General features: G+C 34.7%; 1 protein-coding gene across 1 annotated transcript; it reads right to left on the bottom strand.

The window, feature by feature from the left end:
* Positions 1–15,983: 15,983 nt before the first annotated feature.
* LOC100785739 (uncharacterized) lies at positions 15,984–18,548 on the bottom strand. Its single transcript, NM_001255259.3, has 3 exons — positions 18,298–18,548; positions 17,841–18,203; positions 15,984–16,418 (listed from the first exon to the last, which is right to left on the bottom strand). The coding sequence occupies exons 1-3, from the start codon at positions 18,496–18,498 to the stop codon at positions 16,338–16,340; spliced, it is 645 nt and encodes a 214-aa protein (NP_001242188.2). The 5' UTR covers positions 18,499–18,548; the 3' UTR covers positions 15,984–16,337.
* Positions 18,549–21,667: the final 3,119 nt, after the last annotated feature.

Genomic DNA, 21,667 nt, shown 5'->3' with positions numbered 1-21,667 from the left:
TTTTTCGTGTTCATTTCCTTGATCTGATGCGTGTTGTTCAGACTTCAAAGCCAAACCAATATGTACATAAGCTTAAAGTGAATTAAAAGTAATTTTATCACAATGCACCTATCAAAAAATACAATTATGATTAGCAATTTATTCTCGAACAGAAGCAACTCAATGACAGTTTATGGCATAGACAACGTGAACTACTTACAACTTACTCTGCCAAACATGAATCAAAATTTATGATTATTATGCATTTTGATTTTTTCAAATACTTGTTAATACATTAAATACAAGCATACCAAAATTATTGCCCCATCGCCCAGTCAAATTTCACAATTGTGCATCCTTAGGAAACACGAATTGCTCTATTTTCTGCAGATAAAAAAAATCCAAATCATATTAATCTAGCATTTAGTGCTAATTAGCTAGAAACAAACAACTATTATGACTTCATTTTTAAATGATTTATGTGCTCTTAAAGAAACTGGCAATTGCTTTCGATTATATTGATGCGAGAAGTACACAATTATAACTTAATAGTTTAGTTCTCACATCAATATAATTATATACTTACTCTGTCTTGATGTAGGAACATAGTAATTTTGTTCTTGATTGAGATATAATTTATTGTGCACATATATACCTTAAGCACCTGCAACGAGGTGTTTCCTTCGGTCAACACATGAAATTTTGGATCGAACACTACTTGAAAACGGCTATTCTGCTTAGAAATGAAATAGTCCAAATGTTCCTAGAAATTCTTGCTCCCATTGGACCATTTGTATCTATATGCATTAGGATCCCGATTCATGGATCTCTCCGTTCGAGAAATAAAAATAAGAGGATCGAACCATTTCTTCTGACTCTTTTTCAAATTGGATAAATGTTGGTTGATCGTGTATTTCATTATAGTTCGATGATTCAGAGTATCATTTCCTATTTGATACCTTTGAATTTCATATTCGAAGTTGTAATTGAATCGATTCAATACATTTCTTCTAGGGTTACCATGACAATGCTCTAACCAACTAAACTAATGAATCAATTACGTTATAAAATAAATAATATTAGTATACATAAATTATTACTATACATAATTATCACTAACATTTCTAATGCATATTTAATGCGCATGTAAATTTGAATAATAAATATTGTGACAATTGAATTTAATTTAAATCATACAAATATTTATTGCACATGTAAATTTGAATAATAAATATTTACTTATGTAATCCGTATATTTTTTTAAAAATAAAAAATATTTATTATGACAACATTTTATTTGTATTACAAAATTTAATATATATTAAATAAATATTATTTATTTTATAACAACGTGAATTAAATATGCATTAAATTTTATAATAATAATCCGAATTAAAAAAAAAATTAATGCAAGCTTTGGTTTTCTTTAAATTTTAATGACAATTTTGCCCATGTCTTGTTTTTCTTTAAATTTACTGCGCCTGTTTCCGGTTTTACGCTTCCTTTGTGTTTCACTTTCACTTTCGTCCTGTGTGCTGGGTGGTTTTTGTAAGCTTTGGTGGTTTTTGCAAGTTTGTTGGAAGTAGTTGTTCAGTGAAGGTTAAATATTGGTGGTTTCTATCGTAGTTGCTCTTCTTATTCCCTCAGAGGTAAGCATTTTATGGTTTTTTTTTTGGTTTTTTTTTTGTGTTCATATGTTACAGAAGCAGTAAAATGTTGAGGAAGGTTATTCAGTAAAAACTTCTTCCAGAAGTTCCAAAAACTTCTTCCAGAAGCAGTAAAATGATAAATGTATTCACCCATTTTTTTTATTTAATAAAATATATCTTCTCTTGGGTGAACAATTGTAACTGATTGAATCATGTGGATGACTTCATCATCTGTATCAGATATACCATCAACACTATCATCTTCATCTAAAGAGTCTTCAACATATGAGTTAGACACAAGATAATCATCATCATCATCTAGAGCGCTTACATTTCTTGGCAGTTCCGACTCATTATTAGATCAATTATTTCCACATGTAACAAAATTTGCAGAATGAAACATAGAACCACCAACAACATCCTTTTCTATGTACAATCCTATAGCTGACATTTGTTCTTGTTGTTGAAAACTTTCGATCATAGTTTCAACATCTTTGTCATCACAAATTTGCAACGCAACATATTTTCCTGAAACTAAAAATCTACAACTTATAGAACAAATAATTTCATTATTTTTTAACTTTACCTTATCTCCAATTTTTTTTTAAAAGCATTGAAACTTATTTCACGTTTAATCTAAACCGCTTTTTTACTGCCTTCAAATATTACACCATCATTCTCTTCATATACCCTTCCATTAAAATATAAGATTGTTATAACCGAATTCATCATATACCAAAATATACCTACAAAAACAATATTATAAATAATTAATTATAACAACAATAACTTCGAAATAAAATAATCTAATTATAAAAAAAAACCTACTTCAGTTAAACTTGAGAATAAAACTTCATTCTAAAAAATAATTATTACTTAAAACAAAATTTGTGATGCGAGAGGATTTGAGAAAGTTGAAAAACTTGAAGGCTTCGAAGGTAGAAAAATTTGAAAAATAAAGAAGGCAGAAAAAATTTTCAAGTAAAAAATGCGTTGGTACCAACGAAGGCTTAAATAGGGGGAGGGAAACCTGCACAAAATTTGTGATGCGAGAGGATTTGAGAAAGTTGAAAAACTTGAAGGCTTTGAAGGTAGAAAAACTTGAAAAATAAAGAAGACAGAAAAAATTTTCAAGTCAAAAAATGCGCTGGTACCAACGAAGGCTTAAATAGGGGGAGGGAAACCTGCATGTTTCGCTAGTGGTAATGGCGAAACCAGCATGGCCTGTTTCGCCAGTCCTGATTGCAAAACCCGTTGAACGCCTGCCACCTCTGACACCTACGTTTGCTCTGAACGCCTACCTCACCTATATTGCCAGTCAAAATGGCGAAAACATCTCTGCCACCTCTTTCGCTAGTGGCAGTGGCGAAAACACCACGTGTCCGCGTCACTTGCGTTTTGCCAGTGGAGTGGCGAAACCAGCACCACATCACTCAAGTCCCAGGCCTGTTTCGCCAGCATGCATGGCGAGTCACGTGTGTCGCCAGCATGCATGGTGGAACCCTTTGTAGTAATAGACCCCCCCCCCCCCCCCCCCCCACCCTCCCTTAATTTGTTTTGAAAGAGACCTATTTTGGGAATTAGCTTGTAAAACTAACCCCCTGGAGTCAATTTGCCCTATATCTACATCAGATAATCCTTTGGATATTGACTAATTGAGGTTCTACACACTTATGCTCCATGGAAAATTTATAATCCTACATTTTTTTAAGGTAAGAATTTATAATTTCTTTAACATAAATATCTTTATAATGATTTGTACTTTTTAATATAAAAAGAAAAATATTATCCTGCTTTCTTATACACGGGCCTTACTTTTTCCACTTTTTTCTTAATCATGTAAGCATAAAAAAACTATACATTGTAAATATTTTTACAATTTTAATGTGTATATTTTTAATATCGAAAAAAGTGTATATTTTTACAACTGATCATCTTTATAAACACGGACTATTTATTTATTTTCTGATTATGGGATTGGAAAATTTATTCTCACATTTATTATGAGATAATAAAATAATTATTATAAGACATGTCACGCATTCGTTTAAAATATTTGTGAATAACATTTCTATGTCATATTGTTAAGAAATATATTCTCACAATTACAAAAATAGTTGGTGAAATAAACTTTTCATAAAATTTATTTAAGCCTCATCCGCTTTTTATAAAGCTGTTACAAAAAAAAATCCATTTTTTTTATAAAGCCCAACTTTCATACACCAGTGAATTATAGGACACATTATCGGTTGTAAAAATATACACATTAGAGAATTTTTAATTTAGTCTAATGTTTTTTTTATATTTTATTAATTATTTTTTTTAATTCTATCTTATGTGAATATATTAGGTATGTGATTTAATTGGATTAAAATAAAATAAATAAAACATGCAAAATTGAAAAATTGATCAAAATTACAAATTTTTTTTATAAAAAACTAAAATTACCACAGAAAAAAAACCAAAATTATAGGAATTAAAGCTTATATTTAAGCTTAATATCTGGAAAGTGTTCAGCCTAAATCTAGTAAGTATAGTACTAAGATAGTATCAAAGCACATACAGTCAAAAGCTTCTTTAGATTTGCTGCCAGTACCATTTCCTTATCTTTCAGAGAAGATATCAGCATATTCAACTATTCATATCTATTTTAACTTTCTTTTGATGTCTTGGATGTTGAAGCTTCCACCTATGTCCAACAAGTCTGATGTTACGGGATGAATTTGTAAATCATCCATCATCACGTAAGTTTTTTCACCATATTTCTTCTTTGGAAAGAAATTACCCCTCCACATTTCGATAGAGAATTTTAACTAAGGAAAGTAATTTATCAGAGAATTTGAATTTCTGTAATCTAGAATTCATTGTTTGGATTTTTTTTGTGAAGAATTTAAAATTTTGGAATTTTAAAACAGAATTTTAAACAACTAAAAATCTGGAATTTCAATTTCCTTCTAAAATGTGAGAAATTGAAATTTTCTTCTTACAGTCTTCTTCAAGAAACACCGTATGAGATTGTGGAACATCGATCGGGTCTGAGTGTAGAGGAACATGTATAACTAGCACACCAATCATATTTTTTCTTTTTTTTCATTCATTTTTTTTCACCCTCATAATTTTAACTTTTTTTATCCAAACGCAAAATTTTGAAAATAAAAGAATTTCAATTGAAGTATTTGAAATTCTTAGAATTTAAAATTTCTCAGAATTTTAAATTCCTCCATCCAAACACACTCTAAGAGCTGACTGTAAGGACATACAATTCTCTTGGCATGAGCCACATACCTGACATCATATTTTCTTTATTTTTCTTATAATTTAATTATTAAATCATTTTTTGATGGTATGATAAATGAATAAATTAGGATTAAAATTCATTACAATAAATAAATAAATAAGTAAAATATATATAAAATTGAATATTGAATCAAAATAATTTATTTTTAAAAATTAAGAGATTAAATGTCTCTATTTTAAAATGAAAGATAAAAAATATTGATTGAAGAAATGAAAGGAAAGTTATATTTTAACCTAAATATAACTATAGTACATGCACATTGATGCCTACACCTTTTCCCCATTTAGGCATATCCTTGAAGTGGTGTCATATAAGCATCTAATTTAAGATGACAATGGATAGGGTATTATACTATTCATTCCTATACTCAATTAAAATAAATAAATCATACCCGCCCTATACTTGGGCAAATAGTAACTTTAATCTTATTCTCTGCAAAACAACAGCCCACTTCATCAGAGCAGCCCACAAATATTCAATTCGCCCAAAACAAGAATAGAAGTTCCAGCTCTAGAATAGTAGTGTATTGTATTATTTGTGAGCTGTATTTTGACCGCAGCTGACACCCATATGTGTTTTTTTTGTCATTTTTGTCCTCTAGATTCGATCATATCCATTCTGTGTAATATTTCAGGCTATATATTCCTCTGCATAACCAATGATTAATTAATGAAAAAGTGGCCCTTCACTCAACAATTGTCTTAGCTTTTGTCCCTTCCTTTCTTGATTTTTATTTCATTTCATGGAGCTCTACTAATACTGTGTAGCGCCTAACATGGTTGACAATTGAGTCAATAACCAAGACCCTACTCAAAATCCATCGAGTCCTTATTATGTACATCCGAATAAGAGTCCTACCTCAGTCATTGTTACTCCTGCACTGAGTGGTAACAACTACCACTCCTAGTCACGCTCAGTTAGGATGGCTCTCATATCAAAGGACAAATGGCCTTTCTCACTAGATCTATTCCTACTCCAGCTCCCACAAATCCCTTGTACTTTGTGTTGGTATTTGGTTAGATGATAGTTGATAGTTTTAGAGAATTGTTTTAGAAAGAAGGCTATGTCATTGATTTCTTGGATGATCAATTACAACATACCAATTGTCTATTTATAGGCTCAAGTCACCAACCTCTTAATGGTGGTGAATGTTTCTACATTACTTTAGATCTTTCTAGAGTTTTCATGATAGATTAGTATCATGATAGTTCTAGATTCTTCTATCTTATACATACACTTATAGTTCTAGATTGTTCTACCATATTCATACACATTATAGTTTTAGATTGTTCTACCATATTCATACACACTATAGTTCTAGGATATTCTACTATTTTCATACATATTATATTTAAGAATATTCTAGAAATTTGTAGCAATTTCAACACTCCTCCTTGATGCAAATTTCTGTGACTCCGAGCATAGCTCGTAATTCTTCAAATCTTGGTCTTGGCAACGGCTTCGTGAATATGTCTGCAATTTGATCTTCTGTTCTGCAGTAGTCGAGTTTGATCTCTTTAGTTGCTTCAGCTTTTCTGATAAAGTGATACTTGATTGCTATGTGTTTTGTTCTGTTGTGATGCACTGGATTCTTCATCATTGCAATTTCTGATTTGTTGTCGCAGTTGATTTTAGTAGGCTCATCTTGTTTTTCTCCCATGTCTTCAAGTATCCTACGAAGCCATATAGCTTGACTCGTTGCTTCAGCAGCTGCCACGTACTCTGCTTCTGTTGTTGATTTTGCTATTGTAGCTTGCTTCTTCGACGCCCAAGAGAACATTCCCGATCCTAGTGAGAAAGCATAGCCAAAGGTACTCTTCATGTCATCTGTCGAACCTGCCCAATCACTGTTGGTGTAGCTAAGTAATTCTGAGTTGGTTTTGGTAGTATACCATATACCGAACTCTTTTGTTCCTTGTAGATACCTCAAAATTCTTTTTCCTGCTCCAAAGTGTATTTGACTTGGGCTTTGCATGAATCTTGATAGAAGACTTGTAGCATACATTATGTCAGGCCATGTAGCTATCAAATATAGGAAGCTTCCAATTAGACTTCGGCATTTGGATGCATCAGCTTCTGGTGCTCCATCATTCTTTTGTAGTTTCTCATTTGTTATGAGTGGAGTAGCAACAGGTTTGCAACCATACATTTTGAATTTCTTAAGTAAGCCTTCTGTGTATTTCTTTTGCGAGATGAATATCCCTTCATTTCTCTGACTTACCTCTATGTCGAGGAAGTAACTCATCAAACCAAGGTCGGTCAGCTCAAAGGTCTTCATCATGTCTTCTTTAAAATCCATCATCATCTTAGTATTGTTTCCCGTGTAGATAAGATCATCTACATATAGAGAGAGTAAGAGAGTGTACTGACCTTGAGACTTGATGTAAAGTGTAGGCTCACTCTTGCTCCTCCTGAATCCTCGATCCATGAAATACAGATCGATTCTGTTATACCATGCTCGAGGTGCTTGCTTCAAACCGTAGAATGCTTTTCTTAGTCTTAACACTTTGCTTTCTTTGCCTTCAGACACGAATCCTTGTGGCTTCTCCATATAGATCTCTTCTTCAAGTACGTCGTTAAGGAAGGCGGATTTGACATCTAGTTTATGGATACTCCATCCTTTTTGTGATGCAAGAGCTATTAGAGCTCTTATGGTATTAAGACGAGCTACTGGTTCAAATGTCTCATTGTAGTCAATTCCAGGTTGCTGTGAGTAACCCTTAGCTACTAGCCTCGCCTTGTGTTTCTGTATGGTTCCATCAGGGTTGAGCTTTGTCTTATAGACCCACTTAACCCCAATGATATCTTTTCCATGGGGACAATTTACTAACTCCCATGTGTTGTTTTTCTCGATCATCTATATCTCTTCTTCCATTGCCTTAACCCATACTTCCTGCTTTGACGCTTCTTCAAAGCTTCCAGGTTTGAGTATGGCCAAGTTGCAGGTTTCATATATGTCCACCAAAGATCTTACTCGTCTTGGAGTAGACTCTGGTGATGATAGTTCTTGATCTTGTTGTTGTGGTGGAGGCGAAGGTGGTTCACCTGGGTTTTCTTCCTCAGCTTCTTCTTGAGGTAGTTGAGCGGGTATAAGAACGTTCTTCTCCACTTTTTCTTCATCCCAATTCCAAGAAGCGTACTCATCAACTTCAACATCTCGACTAATGACGAGTTTCTTAGTTTGCAAGTTGTAGACACGGTAGCCCTTAGAGATATTGCTATACCCAAGGAAGATACCTCGTATAGTCTTGTCTTCAAGCTTATGCCTCTTCACGTCTGGAATATGAATGTAGCATATAGATCCAAAGATCCTAAGGTGCTTTGCTGATGGTTTCTTCCCATTCCAACCTTCAATTGGAGTCTTGTCTTTTACAGACTTAGTTGGACATCTGTTGAGTATGTAAACAGCAATGTAGACTGCTTCAGCCCTGAATGTGTTAGGTAGTCCCTTCTCCTTGAGCATCGATCTAGCCATTTCCATAACTGTGCGATTCTTTCTCTTGGACACTCCATTTTGTTGAGGAGAATATGCGACTGTAAGTTGTCGCTCAATGCCTTCATCCTCACAAAATCTTTCAAACTCGCAAGAGGTGTACTCTTTGCCGCGATCACTTCTTAGTACTTTTATCCATTTTCCACTTTGATTTTCAGCAAGGGCCTTGAACTTTTTGAATACTCCAAAGACTTCTGATTTTTATTTTAGAAAATATACCCATGTCATTCTAGATAAGTCATCAATGAAGAGTATGAAGTACCTGTTGTTCTCATGTGATGGCGTCCTCATTGGTCCACAGACGTTCGTAAGTATCAGCTCCTATAGATCTTTCGCTCTCCATGCTCCGCTTGTTGAGAAAGGAAATCGGTGTTGCTTACCAAGGAGACATCCTTCACACACTTCATTGTTCTCCTTTATGCTTGGAAGATCTCTCATCATGTTCTTCTCATGTAACAACTTCAAGGCATGTGTGTTGAAGTGGCCAAATCTTTGATACCATAGCCATGAATCATCAACTTGTACCTTCCTGGCAATGTTTGTTGCATATTTTAAATTTAGATGGAAGCTTCTATTGCTCTTATTCATCTTTACTTGGGCTATCTCAGACCTTTTACTTTTGTTGTCTAAGATTTTGCATACACCTCCTTCAAAGTGAAGTGTGCAGCCTCTCTCCATCATTTGGCCAATGCTTAGATGATTTTCTTTTAGGCTGGGAACTAGTAAGACATCATGGATGAGTCGCGTACCTTTATCTGTCTCCACCATGACAGTGCCTTTGCCTTTTGATTCAACCACACTTCCATTTCCCAGTCGAACTTTGACTTTGACAGACTCGTCAATGCTTTTGAAAATAGTCTCATCCTTGGCCATGTGATTGCTACATCCACTATCCAAGTACCATCTTCCTCCTTTTTCTTTTATTGAGTCTTGAGTGGCATAGAACATACATTGTTCTTGATCATGCTCCTCTGTGATATTGGCTTGATGCCTATTTTTGTTGCGACAATTTTTCTCTACGTGCCCGAACTTCTTGCAATGGTTGCATTGTGGCATATTACGGAACCAACAATTTTTCTCTGTGTGGACTTGCCTTTTGCATATATTGCATGGAGGATTTTTATCTATTTTGTTCTTAAGGAAATTCCTAGAACCTTCTCTTCTTCTGGAAGTTTCTCCATAATTTTTCTTTCCTCCATTTTCTTTGTTTTGGGGCTGAAATTTAAACTTTGACTGGAAGGCATTTTCAAGTGTATCTTCTTTATGCCTATACAGTCTTTTCTCCTATGCTTCAAGAGAGCCCACAAGTTCTGTCTCTGATAGAGTAGACAGATCTTTGGTTTCCTCAATTGTTGTCACGATTGGGTCAAACTTTTAGGGCATAGTAATTAGAATTTTCTCAACAATTTTCTTGTCAAGAATATCTTCCCCAAAAGCTCTCATTTGATTAACTATTTCTTTAACTTTAGAATAGTAATCTTTAACTGTCTCAGACTCCTTCATCTTCAATAGTTCAAAATCTTTTCTTAGAGATTGAAGTTTAACTGCTCGTACCTTAGCACTTCCTTGAAACTCCTCCTGCAATGTGTTCCACGCTTCTTTGGCAGTCTTAGCTCCCATAATTCTTGGGAAAATTGAATCAGTCACCGCTTGTTGCAAGGTGAACAACGCCTTTGAATTTTTCTGTTTATTTTTCTTCAACTCTTTTTCTTGAGATGCATTAAGAGCTGAAATATCCGCAGGAACGGTGAAGCCTTCTTCAACTATGTCCCATACATCTTGAGATGAAAAATATGTTTCCATTTTAACACACCGGAAATCATAATTTTCACCATTGAAGATAGGGACAGAAATAGTTGACAATTGAGTAGTGTTATCCATAGCTTAGAAAAAATATTATTGGAGTGGGTTAATAGTACAAAGGAAATTTTTGAAGTAGTTTGGAGGATTTTGGAATGGTAGGTAGGTAATATAACTACGCCCAATGTATGACCGAACGTAGCTCTGATACCACTGTTGGTAGTTGGTTAGATGATAGTTGATAGTTGATAGCTTTAGAGAATTGTTTTAGAAAGAAGGCTATGTCATTGATTTCTTGGATGATCAATTACAACATACCAATTGCTTATTTATAGGCTCAAGTCACCAACCTCTCAATGGTGGTGAATGTTTTTACATTACTTTAGGTCTTTCTAGAGTTTTCATGATAGATTAGTATCATGATAGTTCTAGATTCTTCTATCTTATACATACACACTTATAGTTCTAGATTGTTCTGCCAAACACTTGAGAGTTCAAAAAGTGAGGACAAAAAGAGGGAAACACAAGAGAGGAAAAAGATGAATGAAACACTTAAAGTGAGGGAGAATTTTCTAGCTACAAAAGGAGAGGTCAAAGGGTTATTTCATTCAAAACAGCCCCTGTACTTGTTGATTTGCAAAAAATTATGTTTTGACCACTAATACTTTTGATAACTTTGAATTGCCTTCTAGTGTGAAAACTCTTTTGCAAGAATTTGAGGAGGTGTTTCCATCAAGTGTTCCAAGTAGGTTGCCACGATTAAGGGGAATTGAGCATCAAATTGATCTCGTGCCGGGAGCTTCTTTGCCTAATAGGCCAGCTTATAGAAGTAACCCTCAAGAGACCAAGGAGATCCAAAGACAAGTGGAGGAACTCATTGGTAAGGGATGGGTAAGAGATAGCATGAGTCCATGTGTTGTCCCGATAATTTTGGTTCCAAAAAAAGATGGTTCTTGGAGGATGTGCTCCGATTGTAGAGCTTTAAACAATATTACCATTAAATATAGGTATCCAATACCTAGACTTAATGATTTGCTTGATGAATTGCATGGTGCTTGTTTCTTTTCCAAAATTGATTTGACAAGTTGTTACAATCAAATAAGGATTAAAGAAGGAGATGAATGGAAAACCACTTTCAAAACTAAATATGGATTATATGAATGGTTGGTTATGCCTTTTGGTTTGACTAATGCACCAAGCACTTTCATGAGATTAATGAACCATGTTTTGAGAGAATTCATTGGTAAATTTGTGGTGGTGTACTTTGATGATATCCTTGTTTATAGCATAACCCTTGATTTTCATGTTGCACACTTAAAATCGGTGTTGTGTGTGCTTAGGAAGGAACAATTGTATGCTAACCTTGAAAAATGTATTTTTTGCAAAGACCATGTTGTGTTTCTTGGTTTTGTAGTGAGTTCCAAAGGGGTTCAAGTTGATGAAGAAAAGGTCAAGGCTATCCAAGAGTGGCTTACACCTAAAAGTGTGACTGAAGTGAGAAGTTTTCATGGCCTAGCAAGTTTTTATAGACGATTTGTGAAGGATTTTAGTACCTTGGAAGCACATTTGAATGAGGTAATTAAGAAAAATGTTGTTTTCAAATGGGGGGAGAAACAAGAAGAAGCTTTCAATGCTCTTAAGCAAAAGTTAACCAATGCCCCCATACTTGCTTTGCCAAATTTTTCAAAATCTTTTGAAATTGAATGTGATGCTTCAAATGTTGGGATTGGGGTTGTATTATTACAAGAAGGTCATCCAATTGCTTATTTTAGTGAAAAATTAAGTGGTCCTACCCTTAACTATTCTACTTATGATAAGGAGTTGTATGCCTTAGTGAGAGCGTTGAAAACATGGCAACACTATATTTATCCCAAGGAGTTTGTGATCCATAGTGACCATGAGTCCCTAAAATACTTAAAAGGACAAGGTAAGCTAAACAAAAGGCATGCCAAATGGGTGGAATTTCTTGAGCAATTTCCTTATGTTATTAAACATAAAAAGGGAAAAGGAAATATTATTACGAATGCCTTATCAAGGAGACACTTTTTGCTTTCTATGCTTGAAACAAAAATGATTGGATTTGATTGCTTGAAAGAAATGTATAAAGGAGATGACACCTTTGGTGAAATCTTCAAAAATTGTGAAAAGTTTTCTAAAAATGGTTTTTATAAATATGAGGGCTATCTTTTCAAAGAAAATAAATTATGTGTGCCCACTTGTTCTACTAGAAACTTGCTTGTGTGTGAAGCCCATGAAGGAGGGTTGATGGGGCATTTTGGGGTCCAAAAGACCTTAGATACATTGAAGAGCATTTTTATTGGCCTAACATGAAGAAAGATGTGCAGAAATTTTGTGAGCATTGTATTATTTGCAAAAAGGCCAAGTCAAAGGTAATGCCTCATGGTTTGTATACCCCTTTACCAATTCCGGATTCTCCATGGATTGATTTATCATGGACTTTCTTTTTAGGGCTTCCTAGAACAAGTAATGGTAAGGATTCCATATTTGTTGTTGTTGATAGGTTTTCTAAAATGACTCATTTTATTCCTTGTAGGAAATTTGATGATGCTAATCGTGTAGCAGATTTGTTCTTCAAAGAAGTGGTGAAACTCCATGGATTACCAAGAAGCATTGTTAGTGAGGGATTCCAAGTTCCTAAGCCATTTTTGGAGCACCTTATGGGGGAAGTTGGGTACTAAGCTACTATTTTCTACTACTTGTCACCCTCAAACTGATGGACAAACGGAGGTCGTGAATAGGACTTTGGGTACCTTGCTAAAGACTATTTTGAAAAAGAATCTTAAAAATTGGGAAGTTTGCTTACCTCACATTGAATTTGCTTATAATCGGACTGTGCATAGCATCACTAGTTGTTCTCCTTTTGAGGTTGTTTGTGGTTTCAATCCACTAACTCCTCTTGATTTGTTGTCAATGCCTAATATTTCAGTTTTTAAGCATAAGGAAGGACAAGCCAAAGCGGACTATGTGAAAAAGCTCCATGAAAGAGTCAAGGCCCAAATTGAAAAGAGGAATGAGAGTTATGCTAAACAAGCAAACAAAGGGTGCAAAAAAGTTGTTTTCCAACCCGGAGATTGTGTTTGGGTTCACATGAGAAAGGATAGGTTTCTGGAGCAAAGGAAATCCAAGCTTCAACCAAGAGGGGATGGTCCATTTCAAGTACTTTGAAAGGATAAATGGCAATGCGTAGAAGATTGAATTGCCCGGTGAGTATAATGTGAGTACTACATTTAATGTGTCTGACTTAACTCTTTTTGATGTAGATGGAGAAGCCGATTTGATGGCAAATCCTTTTGAAGAGGGAGAGAGTGATGAGGACAAGGCAAGGAATAAGGGCAAGGAACCTTTAGAAGGACTTGGAAGACCTATGGCAAGGGCTACAACAAAGAAGGACAAGGAAGCTCTTCAACAAGTGTTAACCATGCTATTTGAATTTAGGCCCAAGTTACAAGTGGAGAAGCTTCATATTGTTAATTGCACCATGTTCCAAGAAGAGTAGAGGGTGCCACTTTTGTTGAGTGGTTTTATTAGTATTTTGTTAGTTGAAATAAAGGCACAAACTTGTGTTAAAGTGGCTGTCAATTTTCTTGGGATTTGCACCAAGAAAGTAAGGTTTAATAAGGTGAAAACTCTAGGATTGTGGCTGCCTCTTGGCTGATCAAGGAGTTGCACAATTTTCCATATGTTTATGTGTCTTAATTCTTGTTTTAATTAGGTATAATGACACCATCAATTGTTGTTATCAATTCTAGTTTTAATTAGGTTTAATGACACCATCAATTGTTGTTATTGATGATCATTTCACTTGTGTAACCAACTTGATGTCATTCCTATTTATAGGTTGCACATTTTCTAATAAAAAGATAGACCTTGAATTTGAGTTTTTAATCACCTTCTAAAGTGTGAGAGTGAATCTCCTTAGTTACTTGAGTGATTCAAGAAATTGGTTTATCAAGGAACACCACCTTGTGTGTGACACCAATTCCGGATGAGTGATTCTTCCAACCCCGTTCTTCATTCTCCTTCTTCATCTTTCTAAACCTTCATTCTTTAATCCCACTTGAACACCATTGTTATCATCTTCATTTTCCATCCAAACACATTCAAACTTTGAACCAAATACCTTACATTCAATCCTCCATAAACTCGTCACTTTCTCTCTCATTCAATAAATTTCATAAAAAAAAAAAAACCTTTGAAGATCCATCTTCAACCCTTGTACAAATGAGTTTACATCATAGCCGCCTTTCAAAGTAGCCTTCATGGTAAACAATGGAACGGAAATGGATGCAAAAGCCAAGAGACAAGACAAGAGTAGAGAGAAAGAACTACAAAAGCGGAATAAATCTAGCTAAATTATATTCACGTACCCTTTTTCTTTTTCCATCTTTTTCTCTTCCATTATTTTTTCCCTTATCTCTCTTTTCTTTTCCTTTTTTCCTTTCATTATATGACGTCTTTTACTTTTTCTTTCTTTTCTTTTCTTTTCTTTTCTTTTTTTTTCTCCGACATGGATTTGTAATTGACACTTGACATTGGTGATAAAAGTAACTAGCCCAGATGTACATGTGTCTCACCATGCATATTTGCATGGTTTTGTGTTAAGCACCGTATTATGGCTCGTGATAATTGTTGCATTTTAAGCTCATACATGGAAGCTGAAGCTGAATTTGAAAAAGTCTTGGGAGGAGTGTGTGAAACCTACCATGATGGTTCATATACAATAAAATTCTCGAAATTATTCTGTTGCCATTTAGAGGTACATATAGATTTTTTGTAATTTTTCAAATATTTAATTTATTGAGTTACCCAAATATATAAATAGAGGAGGCAGTAATATAAAAATCCTTCATTCCATTGAAACTCCGTATTCTTCACTTAGAACTTCTCTCTTATACACAGTGGCTAATATTTGTTGTTTTGGTGTATTTTTCGCCTTTTTCAGCTTGATAAATCAAAGTTGTATAGATTTGGCTACTAATGCAATAGTGTTGTTGCTCCGGATCTTGGCTTAGGCTAAGATCCGTAAAGAGCTAATGTTCCAATCCCCCTTCATGAAGATGATAAAGACAATACTCTCAACTAAACATAAAGGTTCTCTCCACAGCTCTTGGAGAATGTTCTTATCTTCTTATCAAATAGTCAACCACGCAGTGATTTAAACAAGGACAGATTAGAAGCTCCCTTATATATAGATGATAGCACCAACACCAAAATTCTCTCACCTCTAGAAGCAAACTTCAATTGAGTGTCAAAGTCCTTACAAGAGACCTAAATCAAAAAAGTCTACCTAAGGTACATTCAGTTGAGTAGAATGAAATAGAAAGAAATATAATTGAGATGAAAGTTTTGAATTAAAATAAACTATAAAAGTATATGCCCGATACCAAATTTTGAAAATTTTCACTCATTTCTTAACTACCTTTCACACAACCGAACACTACCTAAGATTGTAATTAATTTACCTACTATGACAATCAATTTCTATTGCTATCCATGGAGTAAATTTGATATACCAGCTACCCTTATATATAATTACAGCACATTTAAATCTGTTATAGGCAATAAAACAGCCAAATATGTTATTAGTGATACAACTCACTCTGCAGTTTTGGGTGCATAACTATCACTCAACATGCTATTAAATTTATTTATTTTGTTCCTAGAGAGTCTTTTTCAAATGCTAACATACAAGTTGAAAATGAAAAAATAAAGTGATCCAAATAAGTTGTACACTTCAAACTTACAATGAAACAATACAGCTCCAAATAGAACAAGATATCCTTCAAAATTCAAACCATTCTCGAGTGCATGGAAAAAGATCGAACAGAAAAGCTATATAGAATAACTCTTATGAGAATAATTGAGCACATTTTATAGGCAAGCAATTACAGGTTTTTGTAATGTGAATATGAAATAGTTTAAAATCAAACGGGAAGTTGTTGGTGGACAATTAATGCCAGAGTTGCTCATAACATGATCAAAACACTTCCAAGCATATAATATATTCAAAGGCAAAAATATGCCCAATGGTGACCAAAAAGCCTTCAAAACTTGACAGTAAACCTATCAAGAAATTGAACAATATATTGGAACCAATCTACATCTCAAAATTCCATGTGGTCTCAGCAACAAGTTTGGGAGCTTTAAATTCCTCGGCCAAGTTAACAGATGCTACAATCTGGAAGATAAAGCTTAAAGTTAGACAATTTCTGAGAAACAAAAAGATGATAATCAGGAACAACTTAATATAATGGGGAGCGGGAGTCAACCAAATTTCATGCAGAAAAAAATTATAGCAGAATCCTCAAAAGTGAAACCTCCATGGATTAAGTTACTAATAGAAAAACAGACAAGGCATCTACAAGTCAAAATGAACAAGTTCTAACTTGTAACATTGATCCAAGTCTGTAAAATATATTTTGAAGATGCAGAGAGAAAGACCACAGCACTGACAAGTAACTCGTTGTATGCCCCACATATGTAACTGATTAAGGTTAACGATTGTAAGGAATAATGGTGCAAGGGAAAAATCAAGACTACCAATGAAGCATTAGAAACTTTGTCATAAGATCAAATGAGAATGAAGATAGATCATATGAGCCTTACATAAATAATCCAATACAGCCTTTCCTTAGATTCTGAGCACCCAAGAAAGGTGAAATCATTTTCCAAACCCCCGTTGTCCCATCTTCAGGAAGCAATTTGCACCTCCTCCCACATAACCAACTTCACAAAACCTACTAGCTTCATATTTTCAAACAAAACTTCTTCCCACGATGAATGACTACATCCTCACTCTAACAGTCTTTATTCATAAGCTGACTCATCAGTCAACTCAGAACCCTTTCCTTGGCAAATGAATGCTCGAAGTTTCTACTACTAAAAATCAACTATGAATGAACCCTCTAGCAAAATATAAAGCAACCAATTTTCTAACTCTAAGCATATAGTAAGATTGGTTCCACCAAAGTCCAAAATTTCAAGTGTTTGTGGGAAGAGATTAAATGTACACAACACACTAACAAGCAAAATGTGTCATCCAAAATCAACTCAAGAAAAACACAAAAACATGAAGAAAAAAATAATAACAATCTTAGATTTTGGATTTAGGACTAACTCAATCTCAAAAACTAGTTCATGAAGGGAGGGACTTGTCCCCACTTATACACATTATTTCATCCACACGACTAGTTAATTTGAGATCACCAACACACCTGACTAGACATTTGTAGGTAATCCAATAACGGTCTGATTATGGGTGGCCTGATTGGCTTACAAACAAACATTAACGTAGACTCTGATAACATATTAGAATTTGGAATTGGACCTAACTCAACTCCCAAAATTACATCATGAGATGAACGCATCCTGCTTATATAGACTATTCTGACTCTATCACTAGTCAATATAGGATCTCCACCGCAATTCTATAAACTCTACCAAACAAGCTAAACTTAAACATCAAAATTCTCACACAAATGTATAAACCCTACCACCATACAAGTTAAACTTAAACATCAAAATCCTCAAAAAAGAAAACACAAGTCAATCAGCCACAACTAGCAACCAAACATTGACATTCATTAGTAAACTCATTCACCTTGAAGCCAGCAGTGTGTTTGGGATTCCGCGACCACTCAACTCCCAGAACCCTGCTGGATGTCTGGTAGGAGGCCCTCAACGTGTCGTCGCCGCCGTAGACCCTCCGCGAAACGGCGAAGTCCCACGTGTTCTTGGCCACGTCATAGGCGGGCTCAAACGTGGTCAACCCCTTGTGAACATAGGTGTACTTAAGCTTGCAGTTCCCTGAGTCGAGCGCGTAATTGGCAGAAACCTTGTTCGCAGAATCATACACAAAGGTTCCATCCAAGACGGTCCTGTTGTCGCCCCTGCTGTGCGCGTAGGTCAAATTCAACGGCCTCTCCCCAACCCTAACCGTGTTCATAAACTGAAACCGAAAGTCCTAAAAAAAAACAACCTCAAACGGCTTCAGAAATAATTTTTTATTTGATCTTTTTTAATCTTATAAGTAACTAGGATTTGGGAAAGTAGCGAACCTTTTTGGGAACGTTGTAGTCGACGATGAAGGAACCGGGTTTCTCGACGGCGAGCGCCAAGCCGGTGAAGCTGGGACCGTTAATGAAAGTGGCTTCCGTTACGGAGGCTCGGAACTTGACGTCGCCGGCGTTGACGGCGATGTTGGCAAAGGCAGCGCCGTTTTTGTCGACATCGTACTTTCCCTTCAGAGTAGCCTTCATTGTAAACAACGGATGCAGTTGCAAAGAGACAAGACAACAAGGTTGCTGCCAAAGGTCTTCAAATAGCGGAATAATAAATTACTACGCCAATGTCCATTTTTTTCTTTCTTTCTCCTGTCATTTGGGCCTCGGTACTGGGTTTGGTGCTACGTGCACCCCGCAATATTGCTGGGGCACCCAGCAAACAATGAATGGGCAATTTTGCCCTTATGCAAGGCTGTCTCCGGAAGACCCTTCTTCCGGAAGAAGAAGGTGTGATTCCAGAAGAAAGGTCCTCCGGAAGACAACCTTCTTCTTCCGGAATAAGGTTCTTCTGGAATTTATTTGTTTTTTTAAAAATGTTGTGTTTTTCTAATTATTTAATTTTAATAAATAAATTATGTTATAAAATAAATAATATTATTATAGATAAATGATTAGTGAACATAATTATGACTAATATTTGTAATTCCTTTTTTACGCGCATGTAAATGTAAATAATAATTTGTGTGACAATTTAGTATAATTTAAATCATAAAAATTAATTAATTTGTATATTTTATAAAAAAATATAAAATATTTAATATGATAACATTTAATTTGTATTACAAAATATATAATAAAAAAATAATTATAATTTTATAACAACGTCAAGTAAAAATAAATTTCATTTTATAATAATAACTAAAAATAAAATAATATTTAATGCATATGTAATGACGATTTTGCCCCTATGTAGTTTTCTTTAAATTTACTGCGCTACTTTTTCGTTTTACACCCTTCCATTTCACCTGCATCCCCGTGTTCTTGCTATTGCTATCCTTCCGTAAAAAGCTTTGAAGATTTGGTGGTCCTGTGAAGTAGTTGTTCCGTATTTGAAGATTTGGTGATCCCGTGAAGCAACTGTTCCGTATTTGAAGTTGTGTTAGTCGTTGCTCTTCCTATTTCGTCGGAGGTACGCATTTATCGGTATTTTTGGCGTTTTCTGGGTAGTTTTTAGAGAAGATAAACAGTAAAAAGCTATTCCCGGAAGAAATTTTAGCTACAGGAGGAAGTAGTTCCGGAATGAGAATGTTGGATTTCCGAAAGTACTTCTTCCGGAAGTTACTAACTTCTTCCGGAATGCTACATTATTAACAATTTTTTTAATTCTGTTTTAAAATTTATATATATATATATATATATATATATATATATATATATATATTATCTTTTATAATATCTGTATTTTCAATTGTGGATAATTGGTTTAGTTAGGTATAATGATTTTGGTATAATATTAAATGATTTAGGTAACATAATTGTATTTTGTTGTAGTAGAAAATTATTTTATTAGTTGTTTATTATAGTGTTAAGCTTAGTTTAAGTAAATAATGTAGTTATAAATTTAGAATGTATTTGTATTAGTTGTTAATATGTTTGTTAATTAATATGTAGTCAATTTATGGATGTAGTTATATGATAATTTGAATATAGTTCTATATGATGTATATATGTCCTATTAATATGTTTGTTAGTTAATATGTACTAAATTTTTGGATGTGGTTATATGATAATTTGTATGTACTTGTGTATGATGCATATGTCCTTAAGATGGACGAAGATCAACGGACGTATGACTATGCGATGTCACAAGAAGCTCATATGGATTATGATTATGATAATGAAGAAGAATGTGGTGTGAATGAAGCACATGTTGATTGTTCAAATGCTTTTAATACGTCTCAGGTAATCATGTTGATTAGTTTGAGTCATTTGGTTGAATTGATGTTTTGTATAAAAATTAACATGTTGGGGTTGCGTTGTAGGTATTTGGTACTCGAGATGATGTTTTGCAGTGGGCTCAAACAGTTGCCCATGAAAATGGATTTGTTGCAGTGATTATGAGGTCTGACATAGATACTGGTAGCAGAGGAAGAAGTTCATTTGTCTTAATTGGGTGTAAAAGGAGTGGTGCGTACAAGTATAGGAATAAAGAATTCGTTAGAAAAGACATTGGGAGTAGGAAATGTGGTTGTCCCTTCAGGCTTCGTGGGAAACTAGTGCATGGAGGGGAAGGTTGGATGGTGAAGTTGATCTATGGGATTCACAATCATGAATTGGCCAAGTCCTTAGTTGGACATCCATACGCAGGGCGATTGACTAAGGATGAAAAGAAAATTATTGCTGATATGACAAAGTCGATGGTAAAACCAAAAAATATCTTGCTAACATTGAAGGAACACAATGCCAGCAGTTGCACCACGATAAAGCAAATTTACAATGCAAGAAGTGCATATCGTTCTTCAATAAGAGGAGCTGACACCGAAATGCAACATCTGATGAAGTTTCTCGAACATGATCAATACATTCATTGACATAGATTGAAGGATGAAGTTGTGGTGCGTGATCTGTTTTGGTGTCACCTAGATGCAGTAAAGTTATGCAATGCATGTCATCTGGTGTTTTTTATAGACAGTACCTACAAAACAAACAGGTACAGACTCCCACTACTTGACTTTATTGGGGTGACACCAACGGCAATGACATTCTCTGCTGGGTTTGCATATCTGGAAGCTAAGCATGTTAATAATATTGTATGGGCTTTGGAACGATTTCGAGGCCTATTTTTAAGAAACGATCATCTCCCTCTTGTTATTGTCACTGACAGAGACCTAGCACTTATGAATGCAGTGAAAATTGTGTTCCCGGAGTGTACAAATTTGTTGTGCATGTTTCATATCAATAAGAATGTGAAGGCGAAGTGCAAATCTTTAATCGGTGAAAAAAATGCCTGGGACTATGTAATGGATAACTGGGGTACTTTGGTTGATTGTCCGTCTGAACACCAGTTCACTGAGTCACTTCAGAAGTTTCAAGTTGCTTGTTCGCCTTGGCCGATGTTCATTGACTATGTTAACGACACATGGATTATCCCCCACAAGGAAAAATTTATTATAGCATGGATGAATAAGGTCATGCACTTAGGCAACACAACAACAAACAGGTATTAAGAACTGATTTTATTTGTTAGGATGTGGATTATTAATAAATGGTATTTAATTGTTGTATATTTTTCATGTTTGTTGTGTATTTTAAATGTAGGGTTGAATCAGCTCATTGGGCTCTAAAAAGACTACTACAAAATAGCCTTGGAGACCTATGTAGTGTTTGGGATGCCATGAACAACATGGTCACGCTGCAACACGTT

The sequence above is a fragment of the Glycine max genome, chromosome 9, assembly GCF_000004515.6.
Source record: "Glycine max cultivar Williams 82 chromosome 9, Glycine_max_v4.0, whole genome shotgun sequence".
Lineage (NCBI taxonomy): Eukaryota > Viridiplantae > Streptophyta > Magnoliopsida > Fabales > Fabaceae > Glycine > Glycine max.
This window is presented reverse-complemented; position numbering and strand designations above follow the sequence as displayed.

What these genes read in the sequence shown, in the direction of transcription:
- LOC100785739 (NM_001255259.3), bottom strand. Translation starts at nt 18,498, where the DNA reads ATGAAGGCTACTCTGAAGGGAAAGTACGATGTCGACAAAAACGGCGCT. An exon ending in ACTACAACGTTCCCAAAAAG is followed by an intron (nt 18,204 to 18,297) that starts GTTCGCTACTTT and finishes GTTTTTTTTTAG; the next exon opens with GACTTTCGGTTTCAGTTTAT. An exon ending in AACACACTGCTGGCTTCAAG is followed by an intron (nt 16,419 to 17,840) that starts GTGAATGAGTTT and finishes TTTATCTTCCAG; the next exon opens with ATTGTAGCATCTGTTAACTT.